The sequence below is a fragment of the Thrips palmi genome, unplaced genomic scaffold (assembly GCF_012932325.1).
Source record: "Thrips palmi isolate BJ-2018 unplaced genomic scaffold, TpBJ-2018v1 HiC_scaffold_10, whole genome shotgun sequence".
NCBI classification, from domain to species: domain Eukaryota; kingdom Metazoa; phylum Arthropoda; class Insecta; order Thysanoptera; family Thripidae; genus Thrips; species Thrips palmi.
This window is the reverse complement of record NW_023144621.1, coordinates 10,333,638-10,352,325: the sequence shown is the minus strand read 5'-3', so window position 1 is coordinate 10,352,325 and position 18,688 is coordinate 10,333,638. Positions and strand designations below refer to the sequence as shown.

General features: G+C 60.0%; 2 protein-coding genes across 3 annotated transcripts in view; both read left to right on the top strand.

Annotated features, from left to right (window-relative positions):
- Nucleotides 1-8,605, top strand: part of LOC117652651 (lachesin-like) — a 55,548-nt gene extending 46,943 nt beyond the window's left edge. Inside the window, exons 6-11 of the mRNA XM_034397737.1 lie at nt 6,093-6,221; nt 6,295-6,423; nt 6,760-6,909; nt 6,976-7,059; nt 7,146-7,229; nt 7,332-8,605. Coding sequence (XP_034253628.1) covers nt 6,093-6,221; nt 6,295-6,423; nt 6,760-6,909; nt 6,976-7,059; nt 7,146-7,229; nt 7,332-7,525 — 770 coding nt within the window. The 3' untranslated portion in view covers nt 7,526-8,605. The remainder of the gene's footprint in view (nt 1-6,092; nt 6,222-6,294; nt 6,424-6,759; nt 6,910-6,975; nt 7,060-7,145; nt 7,230-7,331) is intronic.
- Nucleotides 8,606-10,201: 1,596 nt separating this feature from the next.
- Nucleotides 10,202-18,677, top strand: LOC117650117 (protein spaetzle 4). Of its 2 annotated transcripts, XM_034393438.1 has the most exons (7): nt 10,202-10,453; nt 14,918-15,063; nt 15,140-15,610; nt 15,730-15,970; nt 16,079-16,269; nt 16,500-16,622; nt 17,155-18,677. In XM_034393438.1, exons 1-7 carry the CDS (start codon nt 10,421-10,423, stop codon nt 17,465-17,467), a joined length of 1,518 nt encoding a protein of 505 aa, XP_034249329.1. In that variant the 5' UTR covers nt 10,202-10,420; the 3' UTR covers nt 17,468-18,677. The 2 variants fall into 2 exon arrangements, with proteins under 2 accessions (XP_034249329.1, XP_034249328.1); XM_034393437.1 differs by having other exon boundaries at nt 15,730-16,269.
- Nucleotides 18,678-18,688: the final 11 nt, after the last annotated feature.

The following is an 18,688-nucleotide window of genomic DNA, read 5'->3' as shown; positions in this document are numbered from 1 at the left end:
CCCAAATCTGGGGGCCGCCGAAGCCATGCCGAAGGCCAGGCCGACCATAGGCTCCATCAATCCATCCGAATTTGCCTGTAGCTTGGTATTTTGCCGATTCCACGGGTCATTTGGCCCCTGCGACATCTTGCGGCATTCAGGACGCGTCGTGGTCACCCCCTCCCCCTCACCCCCCTTCACCCCCTTCACCACGACTCTTCTTTCCTTCCCCTTGGCTGCATCGCCCCCACAAACTGGCGACTTACGCCCCTCCTGCCATTGCCCTTGCATTGCTCTGCGTTCCCCCCCCCTCTCTCTCTCTCTCTCTCTCTCTCTCTCTCTCTCTCTCTCTCTCTCTCTCTCTCTCTCTCTCTCTCTCTCTCTCTCTCTTTCAACTTCTTCCTCTTCTCTTCTTCTTCTTCTTTCTTCTCTTTCTTCCTCTTCTCCTTCTCCCCGAAGACCGCTTCGCTGCCGTTGGCACCCTCCGCCGCTGCAGATGCATATTTAAAGACTTGGTGAAAATAAACACTGTCACCACCCCGGCCGGGTCGTTGTTGTTTTTCGAGTTTTGCATTTTAAAAGTCTGATTTTTGGCCTGGCGGCTCTGACTCCGTGCGTGTGGTGCGGGAGGGTGGCGGGGTGCATCGTCTTTCTCCACAGCGAGCCGGGTCGCCCCGGCAGGGCTTTCCGCTCCGCCGCAGCGCCGCAGGTAGGCAACCCGTCGCACCTCGCAGGTCGAGCTCCTGAAAGCCCCTCCCGACCGGCGCCGCGGGGCGTACCAAGGCGTACCGAGGCGTACCGGGGCGTGCCGGGGCGTACAGCACGGCACCGCACAGCGCCCCAATCGACACCATTGTTTGCATTGAGAGGGATCCCTTCTGTTTGTGGCGAGGGCGCTGCTTTCTTTCTCCTGGTCTGGAACACGGCTGGGGCGGGGCGGGGCGGGGCGGGCCCACACTAATTAGCCCCGCCAAGGAAAGTGCTTATTCTCGAGGAAAACGCGGCGCCCTCTGTGTGCAGGGCGGTGCGGCGCGGTGCGGTGCGGTGCAGCCCTAATGGTGGCCCTCCACGTGGAAACGCGATCGGAACAAGCGGAGGCAGGCCGGGCGGGCGGCCAGGCCGAGCAGGCAGACGGCAGCGGATGGCCGCCTTGTTTCAGCCTTAATAAAAAGGGAAAGGTGGCCGGGCCTTGGGCCGGGCCGGCCGCGAAGCGCGAACCAGCCACAGCACCGCCGTGTTGAGGGATGGCCTGCTGGCTTTGTGCTTCACCTGAGGCTGCCGAAGCTGGCTGGCTGGCTTGCTGGCTGGCTGGCTTGCTGGCTGGCTTGCTGGCTTGCTGGCTGGCTGGCTGGCTGGCTGGCTTGCTGGCTGGCTGGCCGGCTGGCCGGCCGGCAAGAACACCGCGGCGCGCCACTTGGACTAATTCTCAGCCCGGCCGCCACAAATTGGTCCATTTATTGCAAGACGGCGGCTCGACTTCGCCGGCGCTGAAAAGGTGCCGCTCGCCCCGCCCGGCTGGCTCGCGATTCTTTCCCGGCAATCCAATTTAAAACTCGGGCGGCAATTATTGCCGTTGTCGCGCGGAAGGGAAGGCCGGCCGAGTGAGTCGAGTGCACTGATTCAATGAGCACGCTCTGCAGGGCGCGTGGACCCGCACCGGACTGGACCGGACCCGGAGCCCGAAGCCTCGGAGTGGCGCATTGTTTCCACTGATTTGCCATTACTGGTGGAGGTGCGCTGCGCTGCCACGGGCCGTGCCACGGGCCGTGCCACGGGCCGGCTGCCGGAGGGGTGAGGGATGCTTTGTTTTTATTACCCCCACGTCTCCGGGGCAAGGCCGAGCGGCGGGGCGGGCGGGGTGGGTCGTGCAGGGCGGCTGCGTGTCGTCTTCATCTCCTCGGCGTCCTCGGCGTCCCCGGCGTCTCCTCGCCGCTGGCTGCCGCTGGCTGCGGCCGCGATGAGTCGCATTAATAACGGCCGGATTTGGGTCGTCCGGATTAGAGGCCGGCCGCCGGAAAATTGCCGCAATCCATAACCATCTGGACTGTAGCGCTGCCGGCGCCGGCCCAGCGGCGGGGGAGGCTTCGCTGGAGCTGGAAAAAACACCTGGACGGGCGACGGGCGGCCCCATCGCACACTCGCGTATAGTTTTTTCTTTTCTTTTTTTTTGAGAAAGAGGTATGGTCTGCACTGCAGAAGCCACAAGTAATGTTTCTTTTGCCGTTTTATTTGGAACGCGAACGACACCGCGGCCAACGTGAAGGTTATTCTCCAGGTGACCTCGGCAGGCACCCCGGTACAGTGTGGCATACGCTGCGCCTTGTCGCGGCTAAAATATTCGCCCCCAAATGACGGCGTGCTCGCCTCGCCTTGCCTCGCCCAGCCTCACTTTTACCTCCACTACAATCAGAGGCCACGGCGCGGCCTGCACCGGCTAAGGTGCCTCTGGAGAGCGCTTATTTCCCCTGATGGACGTCTTCCAGCGCGCTTCCCGCTTCCCTCTCGCCGCCATGTAGTCCAATGTAGTCCCCGCGTTGAGCCAAGCCTTACCTCGGCGCGCTCGGCGCGGTGGAGAGAATAGGCCCGCCCGGCCCATAGGGGTTGCGGGCGCCCTTACCGCCTGCACCGCCAGCCTGCCTGCCTGCTGGATGTTGATTGGCCGCTTATCTTTCGCCGCCCGGGACCCGTGATTACTCAACGGGTCTCGTTTCTGAGCCCCTCAGCCCCTGGCGTCGGGCGGGCGTCGGCGGGCGTCGGGCCGCCTACCTGTGATGCGGCGTAGTGGGCCCCCGTGGGATCTCATGTTGGGGCCCGCGCGGCCGCTCCGCCCGGCCAACCCGCCCTCCAGGCGGCGAGGCCGGGCCGAGGCCTTGCGTTATTCGCTCCGACGCACCTCCCGGCGGCAAGTAAGACGAGGCCGAGGCCGGCGGCGGTCCAGCGCGTCGACGAGGCCCTCCTGGGCACAGTGGGCCAGAAGACCGGTGGAGGCGGCTGAAACTCGAGACGCGTTTTGAGCTCCAGAGTCGCTAAACAGGACTCGAACTGAACGTGCGAACCCCACCGATAGATTCCTTCTTTGGAGACCAATCCATTGGTGGGGTCATACGGGCAGTTCTAGTCCCAATTAGCGACCCTGGAGCTCAAAACGCGTCTGGTATTTTGACCGCCTCCACCTGTCTTTTGGCCCACTGTGCTGGGGTCACCTCGGCATCAAGGGGAATTCCGACTGGCACTAAAACGAAGCATTTTACCTGCATAACGATTACATCACCATCTTCTTGTTCTAAGGGAACGAACCAATATTGTTGCTCCAAATGACTTTTTGAAGTTTTCCGAAACCCCCCCAAATGGACGGTGAAAACGCCGGCCACGCAGAGGCGTTCACTGTTTCCAACCGGACCCCGCGCGCGCTTAATTGTTTCGTTAAAAATTAATATGCAGTCGAGATGGAAGGCTGAAATTTGAACTGATTGTCGTCGCGGTGGCGAGGTGAGGGCGGGGCGAAATCTTAAATAACCCTTGTCAGCGCCGAGGCAGTGGCGAGGCAGTGTCGAGGCCGGGGGTAATTGGGCGCTGTGAGATTGCCCCGAGACACACACCGGCCGCCAGCCGCGCAGCCAGGCAGCCAGCCAGGCTTCCCTCGCCTTCGCTCGACCCTCCGGGGGCTCGTCAGGTCACTTACGCCCCAACCACCGCGCCACGCCGCGCCACGGTCCGCTCTACCTGCAGCTCTTCAGGGTCTCCTCTCCAGCGCGGCAGCGGCCGCCTTCTCCCAGCGCCACCTCGCCGTCGCCTCGCCGTCGCCTCGCCGCCAACCCCTCCCTCGTAACTTGCCGTGCCCCCTGTCCAAACCACGAAAGGGACATTTTTCTGTGCCACCTGAGGGAGACGCCAGGCTCGCCGGCTGCGGTTTGTGGGAGGGCGGCTGCATTCCGGGGGAGAAAAGGGGGAAGGGGGGCTGACGGGGCGGTGACTCATGCATTACCATCCTCGGTAACGCCGTTCCAATCCCGAGGATGGACGCCTCGGCACGACGGTGAGACCTCTCTTCCGCTTTCTCTCTCTCCCTCTCTCGTTGCCGCCCCACCGCCTCCGCCGTCGTCACCCCGATATCCCCGGTCTCCGAAACGGATCGCAGCAATTACTTAATCTGGGCGATCTCTTTGAGGCGCGCAGTGAAAAGCCGAAAGCCCCCCGGCAGTCCGGCCCGGTGCCTCGTGACTGGAGCACTGGAGGTGGGCGGACCAGCGGGACGAGGGTAATGGGCGGGAACGAAAATGGCGATGACCGCGCCGCGCCGGTGTGGCTGAGGCCGCCGTGCCGCCGTGGCCGAGTACACAAGAGATCTCCGCGCAGCCGTCAGGGTGACAGCTGGGACGTGGGCATCGCTTCGCCTCGCTTTCGGCCCATTTGCCGTGCGCGAGGCGGTCCACAGCGCACGGACGGCGGTCAGCCCTCAACTAAACTGGCGCCCGTCGACCGGAACCCCGCCGCCAATATTTCCCGCCAATGTCGCCCTGTCTCTCTCGCACTCACGGGCCGTCACGGCCGTCACGCAGCAGGGGTGCGAGGTAGACGGAGCGACGAAACGATCCCTCGGAATGAGGCGGTGGAGCCGGTTCCCCGCGCGTTTTATCACCGCCTTTTGACAAACTGTCTTTCAATCGCCGCGCCGAAAGCACCGCGGGAAAGAAACGCACAAGAGGGCGGTGCGTGTGGGGGCGGCGGCCGCGGCGGTGCAACAGCTTGTGTGCTGATGGTCCGTGGACACGCCGCCGTGGCCGCCGGGCCGGCAGCACAGCGCGGCGAGGCGCTACAACGAGCTGGCAACAAGTCATTCCGCGCCCGTAATTGCACTCCACACGAGCACTTTGCACGCGCCCGAGACCCGGCGCCACCGAGCCTCCCTCGGCCGACTGTGGTGGAGGGCCACTAGAAAAAAATATCTATCCCAAAATTGATACTGCACAAAAATATACACTATCGACAAAAAGCATTTTTCCATTTTTTCTTCCTCCTCTTTCTGTTCGTGGCAAGGACGAAGGGTGTAGACAGAACACACGCGCAGTCGCAGCCTGGCAGGGCGGCGCGCGGGCCAGATCCTGCTCTGCGGTGTGTTGTTCGCCGCTCCGCCGCGGCGCCAGGGAAGCCAAAGGGAAGCGCGCGGCGAGAGGCGGTTCGCGGGAATATATTTATGGAAAAATCCCGGACGAATTTGGCACGAGAATCGAATGCCCCGGTACGGCCCCGCCGCCATCTTGTTGCGAGAGGGGGCCATAAATTGGCACGTCGGAAATGCACTGCTCGGGCGGAGGCAGGGCGGAGAGGAGGTCGCGACGCGGCGTCGCGCAGGCCGGCCACGCTGCCAGGTTCGTGTCGCTGTTGTTGTTGATGGTGTTCTCGGCGTTGTCTTGCGGCCTGCTGTCTGGCAAGACAACTGAGACGACGACGGCTGGGGACTGGGGGCCCCCGACATCTTTCAGCGAGATAAAACTTTGGCATGGCTCGGCCCCCGAGCCCCGCCCCGCCGCCGGGCCCCGCAGTGGGACATTCTCTCTGCTGTTCGCAGACCTTCAAATCTCGCCGCCGCAGTCAACAAATCTTTTTTGGTTGTATCTGGTACGACTGGGGGCGGGGCGGAGCGGGTGGAGACACATTCCAAGGATTGCGTGAATGGCGAAATGTTTGCCGGCGACAAGACGTAGTGCCGCCCGGCACTGATGAGGGGGAAATGGATTATCGATGTGTCGATGATTTTGCTGGCAGATCCTATCGTGCATTAGGGTTGCCGCCCGGCCCCACCACGCCGCCACCGTGCGTGCGGCACCCTGTACGCCCGCGGAACGCAGGGTAGGCAACCCAACTCACGCCCCGTCGTCAACCCTGCCTGTGCCCGTGGCCTAGCCAACCCGGCCGTCTGGGAACTGCTACACCCACTTCTTGAAGGCGCGCGAGGCGTCGGCAAGTTTTATTACGGCAGCAGGGCGTAATTAACGAAAGGGGGAAGGGGGAGGCAGCAACGTGGCAAACTCATCGGAAAAGGGCGGCGCCAAGGGCGGGAGTCGAACCCGCGTCACCGGATTAATGTTTGTTTTGTCCTTTCTTGCGCGCAGTGAAACAGGTGGACGGCGGCCGGCTCAACATCACCAACGCCACTCGCCACCACATGGGGGCGTACCTCTGCATCGCGTCCAATGGCGTGCCACCCACCGTCAGCAAGCGGATCATGCTCAAAGTCAACTGTAAGCGAAGTTTCCTCTTTCGGTGTGTTCCGATTGAAAGCCTTTTTTTTCAGCCGTTCTCTTTGCGTTCCAGTCGCCCCCATCGTGACCGTGGCCAAGGCTTCCGTGCCGGCGGTCGTGGGCGACCACGCCACCCTGGATTGCCTGGTGGACGCCTTCCCCAAGCCGGTGGGCTACTGGACCCTGCCGAACAACACGAGCTGTAAGTCAAAACAAAAACAAGGCAAGAAAAACGGGGCTGCGCTCCACTTTAAAGAAACCCGTTGGACAAGTTTTCCGGTGGGTCCCCGGGAAACGCCAAAGTTTGGCTCGGCACCCCGCGGCTGGCCGGGCCGTGCGTGCAACATGAGTTATGTAGACGCGTTTGACAAGCTGTCGGGCGTAACAGATCGCCTCAAGGATGTGTGACTTTTTTCTGTCTCTCGCTACTCGTGCCTTCGTTGACTAGCGATTTCGGCGCTTCCTGCGAAACATTTTGTGTGTTTTTTTTGTCAGGTGAGAAAATAACGTGGTGTTTTTCGTGCTATTTTTTTTTCAGTTAGTCAGCAAGTTTTGGAAAACACCGCCAAGGAGAACCGAGTGGTTCTGACGCTGAACATCACGCGAGTCAGGAAAGAGGACTACGGCACGTACAAATGTTTCGCCAAGAACCCGAAAGGCCTCGCGGAGGGGGTGGTCCGTCTGTACGGTAAGTTAAACTGCTTGCAGACGAAAAAGCGGTCCCATGTTACCTTTTTCCTGTTCATGTTCTCAGAGATAAAACCTACAACCACCGTGCCCCCGCCCACCACCACGACGACGACTACCACGACGACGACGACCACCACCACGACCACGAGTAAGCTGCTCCCCAACGCTCGCGATACCACTAGCTTCATGCTCTCTCCGAACGTGTTTGACGCGTTCTTTCTCACTTGTCCACAGCGCCGCCGCCGCGACAAGCCACGCCACCTGCGGATCGCAGAAAAGGTTCCCACACCGACAAGGACCTCCCGGACGGCAGGCAAGGTGAGGCCGCGCGTCCGCGCCGCGGTGACGCCACCCACCCACTACGGTTCCCTCTCATTCGCGTCTCATTCTCACTCTTTCTCTCTCTCTCGCTCTCTCCAGAAAAGCGGCGGAAAGGCGCCGAGGTGCCGGAGAACAGCGTCAGCAGCAGCAAGAACTCGCGGGAGGCTTCGACGCGCGGCGCGGCCCGGCCGGCCAGCTCCGCGTCCTCAGCCACGGCCTCGTCGACGTCACCGCGCGCCAGAGGCCTCGGCTTGGTGCTGCTGGCCCTGCTGCACCTCGCTGCTCGCTGCTGAGCGCCCCGGTGGAGGCCCTGGGGCTGAACCGCCGCCAGGACGTTGCGTGTTTCGGTGGCCGGCGACGGGTTGGTGGTGCGGGCCGGGACAACCTCGCCCCTTCGTCGCCTGGCACGCGCGGCACGCCCTGGCGGCCCCGCAGTGCGCGCAGGGCGCGGCGCTGCCCAACCAGTCCATGTTTACATATCTCGTGCAGTATGCTAGTGGTGGCGCCAATATAGACTAATTTGTGCAAAGTGTTGACAGATTCGGGGGAGTATTTTCACGTGTACATAGGACGAAGTGTTGTTGTTTTTGAATTGAATGATATTGACTCTTGTTTTTTTCGGCCCCCGTTGGATAGTGAATGTGAGTGTTGTGTTATTAGGGTAATGTAAGAGTGAGGTAAGCTTTTTGAAGCGAAGTGGCTCCTTTGTAAATATTACCTTGTAAGTGAGAAGATTCGCAGGATCCTGCAGCCCCTGCAAAATAACTGTTATAGGACAATTACGCTACTCTACCCGCCTGGTTCTGTGTTTTCCTGCGCCTATCTAGAAGCCCGCCTCCTGCTGAAGGCCCTCTGGTCAGGGAGGGAAGTAGGGAGTTAGTTTTACGAGTTTCGGGGGTGTGGACTGAACTTTCCGAAATAAAGCGTCTATGCAGTTTCGCTCACGTCTGCACTGATGGGCCGTCCATTATTTACAATGCTACTTCGTTAATTTTTTGGTTTGATTTTGATTTATTTTTACCGAAATTGGGCAAAGTAAGTAGCAGAAGTGCCTCCCTTCCTTGACGTACTAGTTACGAACTAGTATGGAGCTCCAAAGATGTCTTAGTTAGGTAATGACACGCTTATAGGACTTTTATTGCTAATACTTATCTTTATCTTAATGTTTGCTGTTTTAGCTTCTTTTGTGTTAGCGAAGATTGTGGAGGAAATAGGTTACGTGCTGGGCGGAACGCGATGATGAAAGAAGAAAAGTGTAACTCTGCACGGATACATAGTCTGTACAGATGCATATATTAACTACTGCACAAGTGAAAATGTTGTTTCAATTTAGCTGTGATACATGCAGTAAAACCCTCAACGATGCATTATTTTTCAAGCCTTCCTTCATTCATGATTCCCCTGTCTCGTCCCCTGTCGTAGCCCTGTCGCGGACTTCCCCAGACGAGCGCGCCGGGTGCCGACACCGTGACCGGTGGCGCCATCTAGGAGCGCGCGCCCAACAGGTGGCCACTCAAAGCGCCGTTGGCGCTACCCCGCGACTGCGGCACTCCACCGCCACGGGGTATCGCCGCGGCCCATTGCGCCAATCGCCGGCTGCAAGATTCACGCCGCACCATACATGGGGAATGCCGCTGTCGATACCCCGTGGGCTCTGCTCGTTGTTCGTTCACGGCCTTAACATGGAGAGTCTCTCGCGACGTGGAGTAGCGGCGATCGTTTCTTACAACTGCCAGTGCCGTACACACAAACACGACTGACCGGCAACATTGTAACTGGAATCCAGAAGGGTGACTCCGGCCGGGCTGCCGGCCGCACGTGCACCTTGCCGACGACGCCGCCGTCTGCCACCGCGACTCCTGGGCGTCCTGACGGCGAGGCGCGCGGCGTTGGCGAATGGCCGTGCCACCGCGCCGCCGTGCCAACGGACATCGGCGGCCACCTCGGAGTAACGGTTCTCGCTCCCTCCCCGCCAGGCAGCCAAGCCGCCAGGCGGCCAAGCCACCAGCAGACTGATTCCGAGAGTCGTTTCCGTCGCTCTGTCTCTCTCGCACTCGTGGGGCGTCCCGTACGGGTGCGAGGGAGACAGACCGACGAAAACGACTCTCGGAATCAGTCCACAGGCCGGCCGCCAGCTCCTCTCCTGCAAGCGCCCCGTCTACGTCTCTCTTCTTCTGCCTGCTGGCTGATGGGCCTTTCTCCGTGTGAGCCCCTCCCCCTCCCCTCCCGCGCCGGCCGACCAGTGACTGGCGCGGGGCAGCGCGGGGCTCGGGCTGCTTACTGACCCAGTTGTTGCGGCAGTACACTTTTTCTCGCCGTAATGCGGAAAAAAGGAGACGGCCGATCGCGTTCGCGTCGCGTCTGGCCGCGGTGGCGGTGCGTCGGCGACGTCGCGGTGCTCTGCGGCCGGGCGGCGGCCAGCGCACAGCGCGCGTGCTTCCGGGGACTCCCCGGAATCGCAAAGCAGTGGCGCGGCGTCGGCCCGGCGGGCTTGGACCTTGCTTCTGCTCTGCTTCGGAGCGGAGATGCAGCCAAACAATAGCGAGTCGCTGTGGCGTAAGGCCGTGGCGGCGCGGCTAGGCGCGGCGTGCTGTACTGGAGTACTTTGTGTACTTCCTCGCCTGCTGCTGCTCGTCGGCCGCGCCCCGAGCGACGCGTCTATTTGCCCGCATGACACCCGAGGCGAGAAAACGAAAAGCCGAGTCCGTACCGGGAAGGAAGACAAAGGCGGTGGAGGGGGCCGCGAGCATCCCTCCCCCCTCAAACCTCTCTCTCACTGCCAATGCCACGGCCGAGGAGAGTGTCGAAGAGAAATGAGAAAGAAAATCGCAGGTGCGGACGAGAGAAGGGGGACTGCACGCGCGCGCGTGCGTGAGTGTACGTGTGTGTGGCCCAGAGGGGGGGGATGGAGGAGGGGCCCGGGGGCACTGGGGGGCATGGGGGCCCCGGTCAGTCGACGGCATGCTGTTGAGCGGTGCGGACGGAGGTGGCTGGCCCATATCATGCGACGCAGCGAGCAGCAGCGTCCTCCAGTGCGCGTGACGTGTGTGTGTGTGTCAGCGTGCGTGCGGCAGTGTCAGTGCGCGCGAGTGTGTGTGTGCGAGGACCGGTCAGTGTGTGCGTCCGTGCGTGACATTCAGTGCGTGCATGGAAGCGAGTGTGAGCAAGACGACTGACCATCGATCGCCATGACCAGTATTTGGATTACCTGTGCCATTTCGGTAAGAAGGGACGACCAACGAAGTCAAAGTCACTCCCTAAGGTTCCATAATGGGTGCTTTGACTGACATCAAAACCTCACAAAAAGTGTGATTCCAAAGGACACGAGGAGCTCCTGGGAAGTCCCGGGAAGTCCTGCTCAGTCCATTTCCTTCTTTATTTCCTCTTCTTCTTTTGCTCGTCGGTGAAAGAAAATCCCTCTCCGCTTGTCCGGTCCGGTCCCGCGGGTTCCTTATCAGAGCAATGGGGCCTCGCGCAGCCTCGCGCCTCGGTAGTTGACAGGCGCGTGCGTTGAAGTCTCTAACGAGGATCAGGGAACAAGGCTAATGGCTGCACTCTGCCTCTATTAGGGAGTGGGCTGACAGAGCTGATGATAATGGGCCCGTACACTGCCAGTCCACTACCAGTGCGGTGTGCTTCAAAGTCAGCGCCCTGGCCGAGTCGCAGTGTTGCATTCGCACACACTGAGCAGCTCATGTGAGTGCACGCACGCCTCCCCGGGCCGCGCGCGGTTCGCGGTTCACGCGCTGCTCCAGTTCCCATGCCGACTGCCGCCGGGAGCGCGGGGCCTTGGCGGGCCTTGGCGGGCCGCAGTGCAGGCGCACCTGATGGCCCGCGACGCGAGGCAGATTTGGGATTGTTATTACCGTTACTGGCGGACACGAGCTGGACGCTTGGCAGGTGGAAACGCTATTTTTAACCGAATTTCACTGCCACGGCGCGTGGCTACCAGTGGGGCTGTTGGGTCGCTGCAGCGCCGCGCAGGCTGAGGGCCTGGAAGGGCCTGGAAGTGCCGGGCGTTCCCCGCGTTCCCCAGAAGTGAGTCGCGACAGGTGCGGCGTGCTTGCGCCGCTTGCGCGCCGGACGCAGAAGCGCGACGCGTTTCTCGGAGCCGCGGGCTTAAATTACTCTCTTTCCGCGAGGACACCTGCAGCGGCCTGCAGCAGCCTGCAGTGCCTCGAGGGAAACGACGCACAAAACGAGCCTCGAAACTCGTTTCCGAACCGAACCATCCCCCGTCCCAAAAAGGACAGAACAGGAGCAAAAACGAAGAAACAGAAAATTTTGCAGGAAAAGAAAAGGAAACATAAAAATGAAGACGGTCCGGGCGGGGCCGCGTCGTCGTCTTACCGCACCCGGCCGTGGCCACGCCGTGGCCATCACTGAGGATGCAACCGAACGAAAAGAAAAGTGTAAGTCAGTTGGAGCCATCGAACGGCGGGGACGCGCCTCACGCCGCGCGTGGGCCGCGATAGAGAATTGTCGGTCGCACGCCCCCCTCCCCGCCACGCCCCGCCCCGCCCCGCCACGCCCAGGGCCGGTGGCTGGTGAGTCGGCACACTGACCCGCTTCGGGCGTGCCACACCGTGCCACACCGTGCCGTGCCGCGCAGCCCCGCCCTCCCCCGTCTGGATGACACAATATTCGTTCTGATGGACCCAGACTGCGCGGACGGCACCACGACACTGTGAACAAGCCGAGCCGCAGCCAAGTCCCGAGTCGACGGCCAAGTGCAGGGAAACTCGCTGCCGGCGGACAGGTGTCCCCGAGTGTCGCACGAAGCACGGCGCGCTCTGCCAGGCGATCGAGGCGTCCCGAAAGTTGCGTTTCGACGAGGCGCGCTCGTACATCGCCCGAGGAAAAAATAAATAAAAACAAATGTGTGTTCGTTTCCGTGGTGTCTCGCTATGCGTTCCACGACACGCACCGCGGCCGCCTATGTATGCATCGCTATGCATGCGAGCCGTCACTTTCCATTTCACTCCATCACGTCCAGAGGCATCGTCCTTGAGGTCTCACCAATATCACACCAACAGGGTGCCGCCCAGCCCAACACTCTAGGTTTTTGTTTGTGTGTGTGTGTGATTGTGTGTGTGTGTGTGTGTGTGTGTGTGTGAGAGAGAGGGTGAATGAGTGAGTGACTAAACTGAATCAGCAGTGTTCCAGCGTGCCTGTGTGTGTGTGTGAGTGTGTGTGTGTGAGAGTTGGGGTCCAAAACATCAACAGGGGAAAGTGGTGTTATGGTCCTGGGCGGGGCGACCTGGGCGACCCAAACAATGATTACTCTTGTGGCTAAAAATGGCCGAGTTCGGGTAAATAGAAAGTGTCAGACCGGGCCGGGCCGGCAAACCGAACTTTCGCACACGACATGACACATCGCCGGTCGGGCCATTTTTACTTTCACGCGCTCCCAAACACTGTTGGCCGCGCTCGGCGTGACGCAAGACTACGCGACACTGTAAGGCTCCTCTGCAGAGCTCTGGGAATAAGGAACAGGTGCGCGAGACTTGTCTCTTCTCCTTAAGCCACTCTTTGTAATGAAATGTATAACGTGATGTTCCACTCGGCGCTGACAGAGTGCACATTATTTGGAGTGGTGATCTGTGCTATCTCGTCGTCATGGGGCAGACTGGCGGAGCCTTTAATGTCGCGGGGACCCTCCGTCGAGTGGGTGACTCTGGACCTTTATGAATGGGCGAGCAGCGCCGCCAGCGCCGCGCTCCGGGAAAGACGGGTTCTGTCGGCGGCATGCAGCAGCACGCAGCAGCGGGACCCGAGGTGCAACAACTACTGGGTGGCGTCTGGAGGGGCCGCGCGGCGGCAGGGCCCGAAGCAGTCCACCCAAACACGGCGACGGCGCCGCGGACGCAGCCCGCGCACACCGCGGGGCGTGGGGCGTCTGCTCGACCTGCCGCTCGCCGTTGGGACGCCGGCCGGGCAGTACTACCCGTTGGGACGGCGGCGACGGCGGCCGGGCCGACCCAGGCCGACCCGTCCGACGGGGCTAGCCATGCCCTGCCATGCCGCGGGCAGCCAGAGCGCGCCAAGACTGGGCAAGGCCTGGGAGGGTCGGCCTGGGTCAGCCAGCTGACTCGTAGGCGAAGCTGGCAGGGCTGGCAGGACAGGGCTTCCGAGAGGCCGCACCACCGTGCAGCCTCGACACTTGGACAGCACTGCGGCCCTCGATGCCACACACCTGGCACACCCACTCAAAAACACACACACACGACCGCCTTACCAATCGAGCACATGTGTGTAGTACTCTGGCGCTACCCAGAATCAACCGCGCGGTGATCGGAACTCACACCGCGCAAATCTATCCTAAAAAAACCGTGGAAGAAAATAAAAACAGTGAGAGATTCCACACACGTTCCCTACTTTCCAGCCACGAATGGTGTCGCCACTAATCAGAACCCCAGCCCCCAGCGATCCGCGGCCGCGGCCACGCGAGGCCACGCGAGGCCAAGCGGAGCACGGAGGCCGCGGAGTCCACAGGCCACGGAGTCCACAGAGGCCACGGAAAAAAGGGGGGAGCGCGGCTGACGGGACAGTGAGCTTCCTGGACGACCCGAAGCGGGTGAGGACAATCCCAACAAAGATTATGCCTCAGGGAATTGGGTGCGGGGGTCCGAAGAGCGGAAAAAGAAAGGGGGGGGGGGCTGTCACGCGTGTGGACATTGCGGTACCGGACAGTGAAAGTAACGTGAGCGTGGAATGTGGGACCAGTGCGGGGGTGGGGATCACCGTGTGTGTATGTGTGTGTGTGTGTGTGTGTGTGTGTGTGTGTGTGTGTGTGTGGAAAAGGAAAGTCCCGATATGAGGGTCGCCCGGTAGCATAAGCGCATGTTAACTGCAGCCGTAATGCGCCGCGTGACACGCGCCGCGCTGCAGCTCAACAACAACACCGTCATCACCAACAATAACAATAACACAGGGTGGAAAGGGACGGGAAAGTGAAAGGGATCGAGGGCCACACAATATGTGAGCCCTTGAAGGGCCCGTGAAGGGCACGGGGGCCCGAAGGCACAGCCTGACTGGAGCGAGGGGCCCCACCCGGCCCCACCCCGCACCGCTCACGCCCCACCGGGTTATCTCATTATTTGTGGCACCTTTTTCCTCTCACCTCCGAAACCGTTTCACTTTCAGAGGTGTCTGTCGGCCGGTCGCGTGGCTCCAGAAGCTTAGCCAGCCCCCCTGCTCAGGACTAGTGGGTCAAACGTCCGTCCCGAGTTAGCCCGTCTGTGCACCGCTCTGTCGCCCCGGCCTGTTTCTGGGCTCAGCACGACTCAGTGTCAAGGATGGATTAAGCGGCCAAGGCGAGAGTGCCGCGGGGAGTGCGCTCGCGAGCGCCTGTGAAGTCCGGGGTAGGCAACCCCACGCCACGCCAACGTGCGCATTGCCTACCTCGCAGGCGATTGCTAGCGATTGCGATGCCCACCACGCCGTTCTGCGCCCGCTGTTTTCTGCTTTCCTGGGCACCCGGCAGTCGGCGCCCCGCGAACGCCATGGAGGCCACAGAGGCCATGGAGGGCGCGATGAAAGTGGCATTCCTACGCGTAGGGTGGCCCCGGGACCGGCGGCCCGGCGGGGAGCGCGGGGTATCGCCGGCCGGCCTTTTGGCGGGAAGACCGGCTAGCGCGCGCCGCGACGCGGAGTATCTGCTGACTGTGCTGCTGCTGTTCCAGGCGGCGGTGCTGTGGCTGTCGACGCGCGCCTACGACGGCTACTCGGCCTGCCCCAAGCAGTACCGCAGCTTCCGACACCACGTGCAGCTCCCTTGCAACTTCCACGAGCAGTCCTGGTGCACTGTGCCCGGCTCGGCGTACCCCTGGTGAGTCCAGCCGTTCACTTCATTCAAACTTGTGCTTCTGTTTGGCCTGCCCGCTTGACTTGCTGGCCTGCTCCAGGCACGCGGTGCGGCGCTTCGTCCACGAGAACCACGGCCTGATGCGCCGCATGTACGGAGACGAGCGCCACATTTCCGTGCTGCGCGCCGAGATCGAGTCCAACGACGTGGAGCTGGTGCGCGACCCGGGCTGGCACCTGGAGGATGACGTGAAGCGCCGCTACTCGGCCAAGCCGCACTTCCGGCCCGCCAACCGGAACCACCAGCAGCCGCCGCCGCCGCCACCTGAGCCCCGGACCACCACGACCACGACCACGAGCTCCCCGAGCACGGCCTCCACCTCGCCGACCACGGCCTCCTCGACGACCACCTCCTCCACAACCCCGTCCACCACCACATCGACCTCCACGACGACCTCCGCGGCCGCCACCACGACGGGCACCCCCGCGACGTCCACGCCGCTGTCCGAGCCGCTGGGACTGTACAACGGCAGGGTCCACCCCCACCTCGTCAACGCGTCGATCCTGACCAGGTACGAGTTTTTGCGAGAGGTTACTGAGTGTTTGCGTGACGCACTCAATGGACTCGACAGACTGAATAGATTATACAGACTGAATAGATTATACAGACTGAATAGATTATTTGACGCAGTACCTCTCCTCGGCCGCCGTCGAGCTCGTCATTCGCGTCGACGGCGACCTCGCCTGCCACCTCGCCCACGACGCCCTCCACCTCGGCGGACACGACCGTGGAGGACTGGGCCACCGAGGAGACCACCATGACGACCATGTCGAGCTCCATGCCCAGCCCCAGCCCCAGCGCGGCGTCCACCACGTCCTCGACGACGACCTCGGCCTCCACCTCGACGAGCACGGAGCTGCCCGATGAGGAGGTAAGGCCGTTTCCATGGAAACCACTCGTGCGACCGTTGGCCTTTGCCCCGCACTGTACTGACGTGACTCTGTTATCCGTGCGGGACCTCGCGCTGCGGCGCGTGCAGCTGGCCGACGTGGAGGACAACGTCGCCGACGAGCCGGACGGCGACGCGGACGGCGATGGCGACGGCGAGGCCTCGGGGCCCGCGTCTTCGGTGCAGGAGACGCTCTTCCAGGACGCCGACCACCTGCCCGGGCCGGACGCGGCGCAGCAGCCCAGCAAGCCGGCCACGCCGCTCATCAAGCTCCGCGGCGTGTAAGCTCCTTTTCGAATCATTTTTGTTTTTGTTCCTGTTTATCGTTTCTGCTACGTGTGCAACGTTGGTTGCGCTGGCTGAGTCCGAATCATGTAGCTCTGTCTCACTCAATCCTATGAGAGGCCCACGAGAGGGAAAGAGACGGAGCTAGCCGGTTCGGATGCAGCCAGCGTGACGAGCGAGGTGACGAGCGTGACGAATGGACGCCCCCTAACGAGTGGTCTTGCAGGAACGCGTGTCCCGTCAAGGAAGAGGTGGTGGCGCCCTTCTGGGCCAACAACACCCGCGGGGAGGTGCTGGCCCTGCTCAACCTGTACCCCTTCGAGCAGTACGTCCACTGGGAGAAGTGCACGTAAGTTGCAGAGACGAAGGTCACTTTTGCGCGCTCCCAGCGAAGCGGCGACACGGCCTGCCCCGTCGCCAGTGCCCAGGTGCGCCAGCGATAGGAAAGCGGAGCATTCTCGGCCAAAATTAACTTCCGTTTGACGCGGGACGATTTCCTTGGATTTCCTTGCGTCATTCGATGAGCAAGCCAAACTGGCAGAAGTTCAGACAGCTAGGAGAGCTCGCTCGCTCGAGGCTGCCCGTCATTGCCCCTCGTTCTGGCGAGATAAGAGACAAGGAACTCGCGCGATGACGGTAGTGAATCAAGGCGACACGCGGGTGCTGCGTGCAGACCGGCTGAAAGGCTGCCCGGGGCCTAGAAAAAGGCCTTGGACCAGGCCATTCTGTAAAAACAAAGCAGAAATGAGCCGAACGAAAAACTCGACAGGAAAGGGGCTCGTTGGGTCTGCCCCCTTCCTTCCATGGAAACACCTGTTTCATTCATTCGAGACTCTGAATCATCCTGCACCCATTCAAAATTTGGCCCTCCTTGTCCGCAGGCACGAACACAAGCAAATGTTCTGCAGGGAAGGGTGCCGCTGCGAGCAGCAGTACCGCCTGCACCGCCTGCTGGCGTACGACCCCAACAACGAGTGCCGGGGCATCTTCTCCGACTGGTTCAAGTTCCCGTCGTGCTGCATCTGCAGATGCTACGACCTGCCGGCGGAGTTCCGCTTCACCTCGCGGAGCCCCCGCACCCCCGTGCTGCGCGCCGCCGCCGCCCCCGCCTACGGGTCACGGCGGTCGCGGCCTAGCCCCGCCGCCGCCCCCGTCAACGACTGGTACCGCCTGCAGGCGAGCAGCGGAGGGTAGGGCCCGGAGTGCGTGCTCAACGTTCAAGGTGTTCAAGGCGAGCAGAAAGAATCATCTTTCAGACGGGTGTCACCACCCTGCCGCGCAGCGACCAAATTCTTAGGAGGTGGACATATGCAGTCCCGGTTTTAACGATGAATGAGGAGCAAACAGGCTTTTCCAAAGGTGGTATTTGAACCCACGCCGATTCATTTTCTCACATTTTGTTGGAGCAGTGACACCTTTCACTTTCATTTATTTATGTATTATTTGATTTTGTCTGTTTTCACCTCACTGACCAAACTGCTGTCAAAAAAGTAGAGCAAAAAAACAATGAGTTTGTCGTTTGTTCGGCTTTTGTTCTTTTTTTTAGAGGAAGGAACACTTTGAAGGATTTAAGATATTGGACTCGTCGATTAAAAGATCTCACAGGGATGAAAATTAATTCATCTTGGGAGCAAATCCCTCAAAAAATTTCGACAAGACCGGATTTTGATAAAGTCATTTTAAGAGTACCGCAGCAACCTTAAATGGTTCCAGAGCTCTAAACGCCACAACATTGTGCCATCAGCAGGAGTCGAGTCTTGATGCCACAGTAATCCGGTAAATGTTGTGTGACTGATTCATATCTCACATCACATAATGTAGTTTAGTTGTTTAGCTTAGAGTTTGACTGATCTTTGTCTAGTTTAAGAGAGCTCGAATGAGCTAAGTGATAATAGTTGACTTTGTAATGTTGGAAAGACACAATACTTCAGAATAATTAGGAATAACAATTCCCATATCATTTGCAGCAGTACTTCCCTCAGGTGCTATTTGGAAAGTTTTCGTCACCAAATGCGCTTATAGGGCCAATAAATTCATTTAGTGTATTTTTATTGCCAAATAATTATTAGACTCTAACTCGATGTGCTGTTGCCCAACACAAAAGCATAGAAACAAGAATCATTCATTCATGTGATGATCTTTTCTAATCCAAGGTTGACTAACTATATTAATAATTAGACCAAAATCAGTATTTAACTATACATTGCTTGTTATGGTGCAAAGCACTAAATTGATTATTTATATCCTTATTGTTCATATTTATTGATTTTAGATATGTTTTAAATTAAACTATAATGTGGTATATTTATGTGTTCAGAGCTGTCAATATATGTGGAGATCAAAAATAAACATAAGTAAAGCTATTAAAGTGTGCAAAGTAAAAACAAAAACCTTCCTTTTTTGTAACAATTAAAA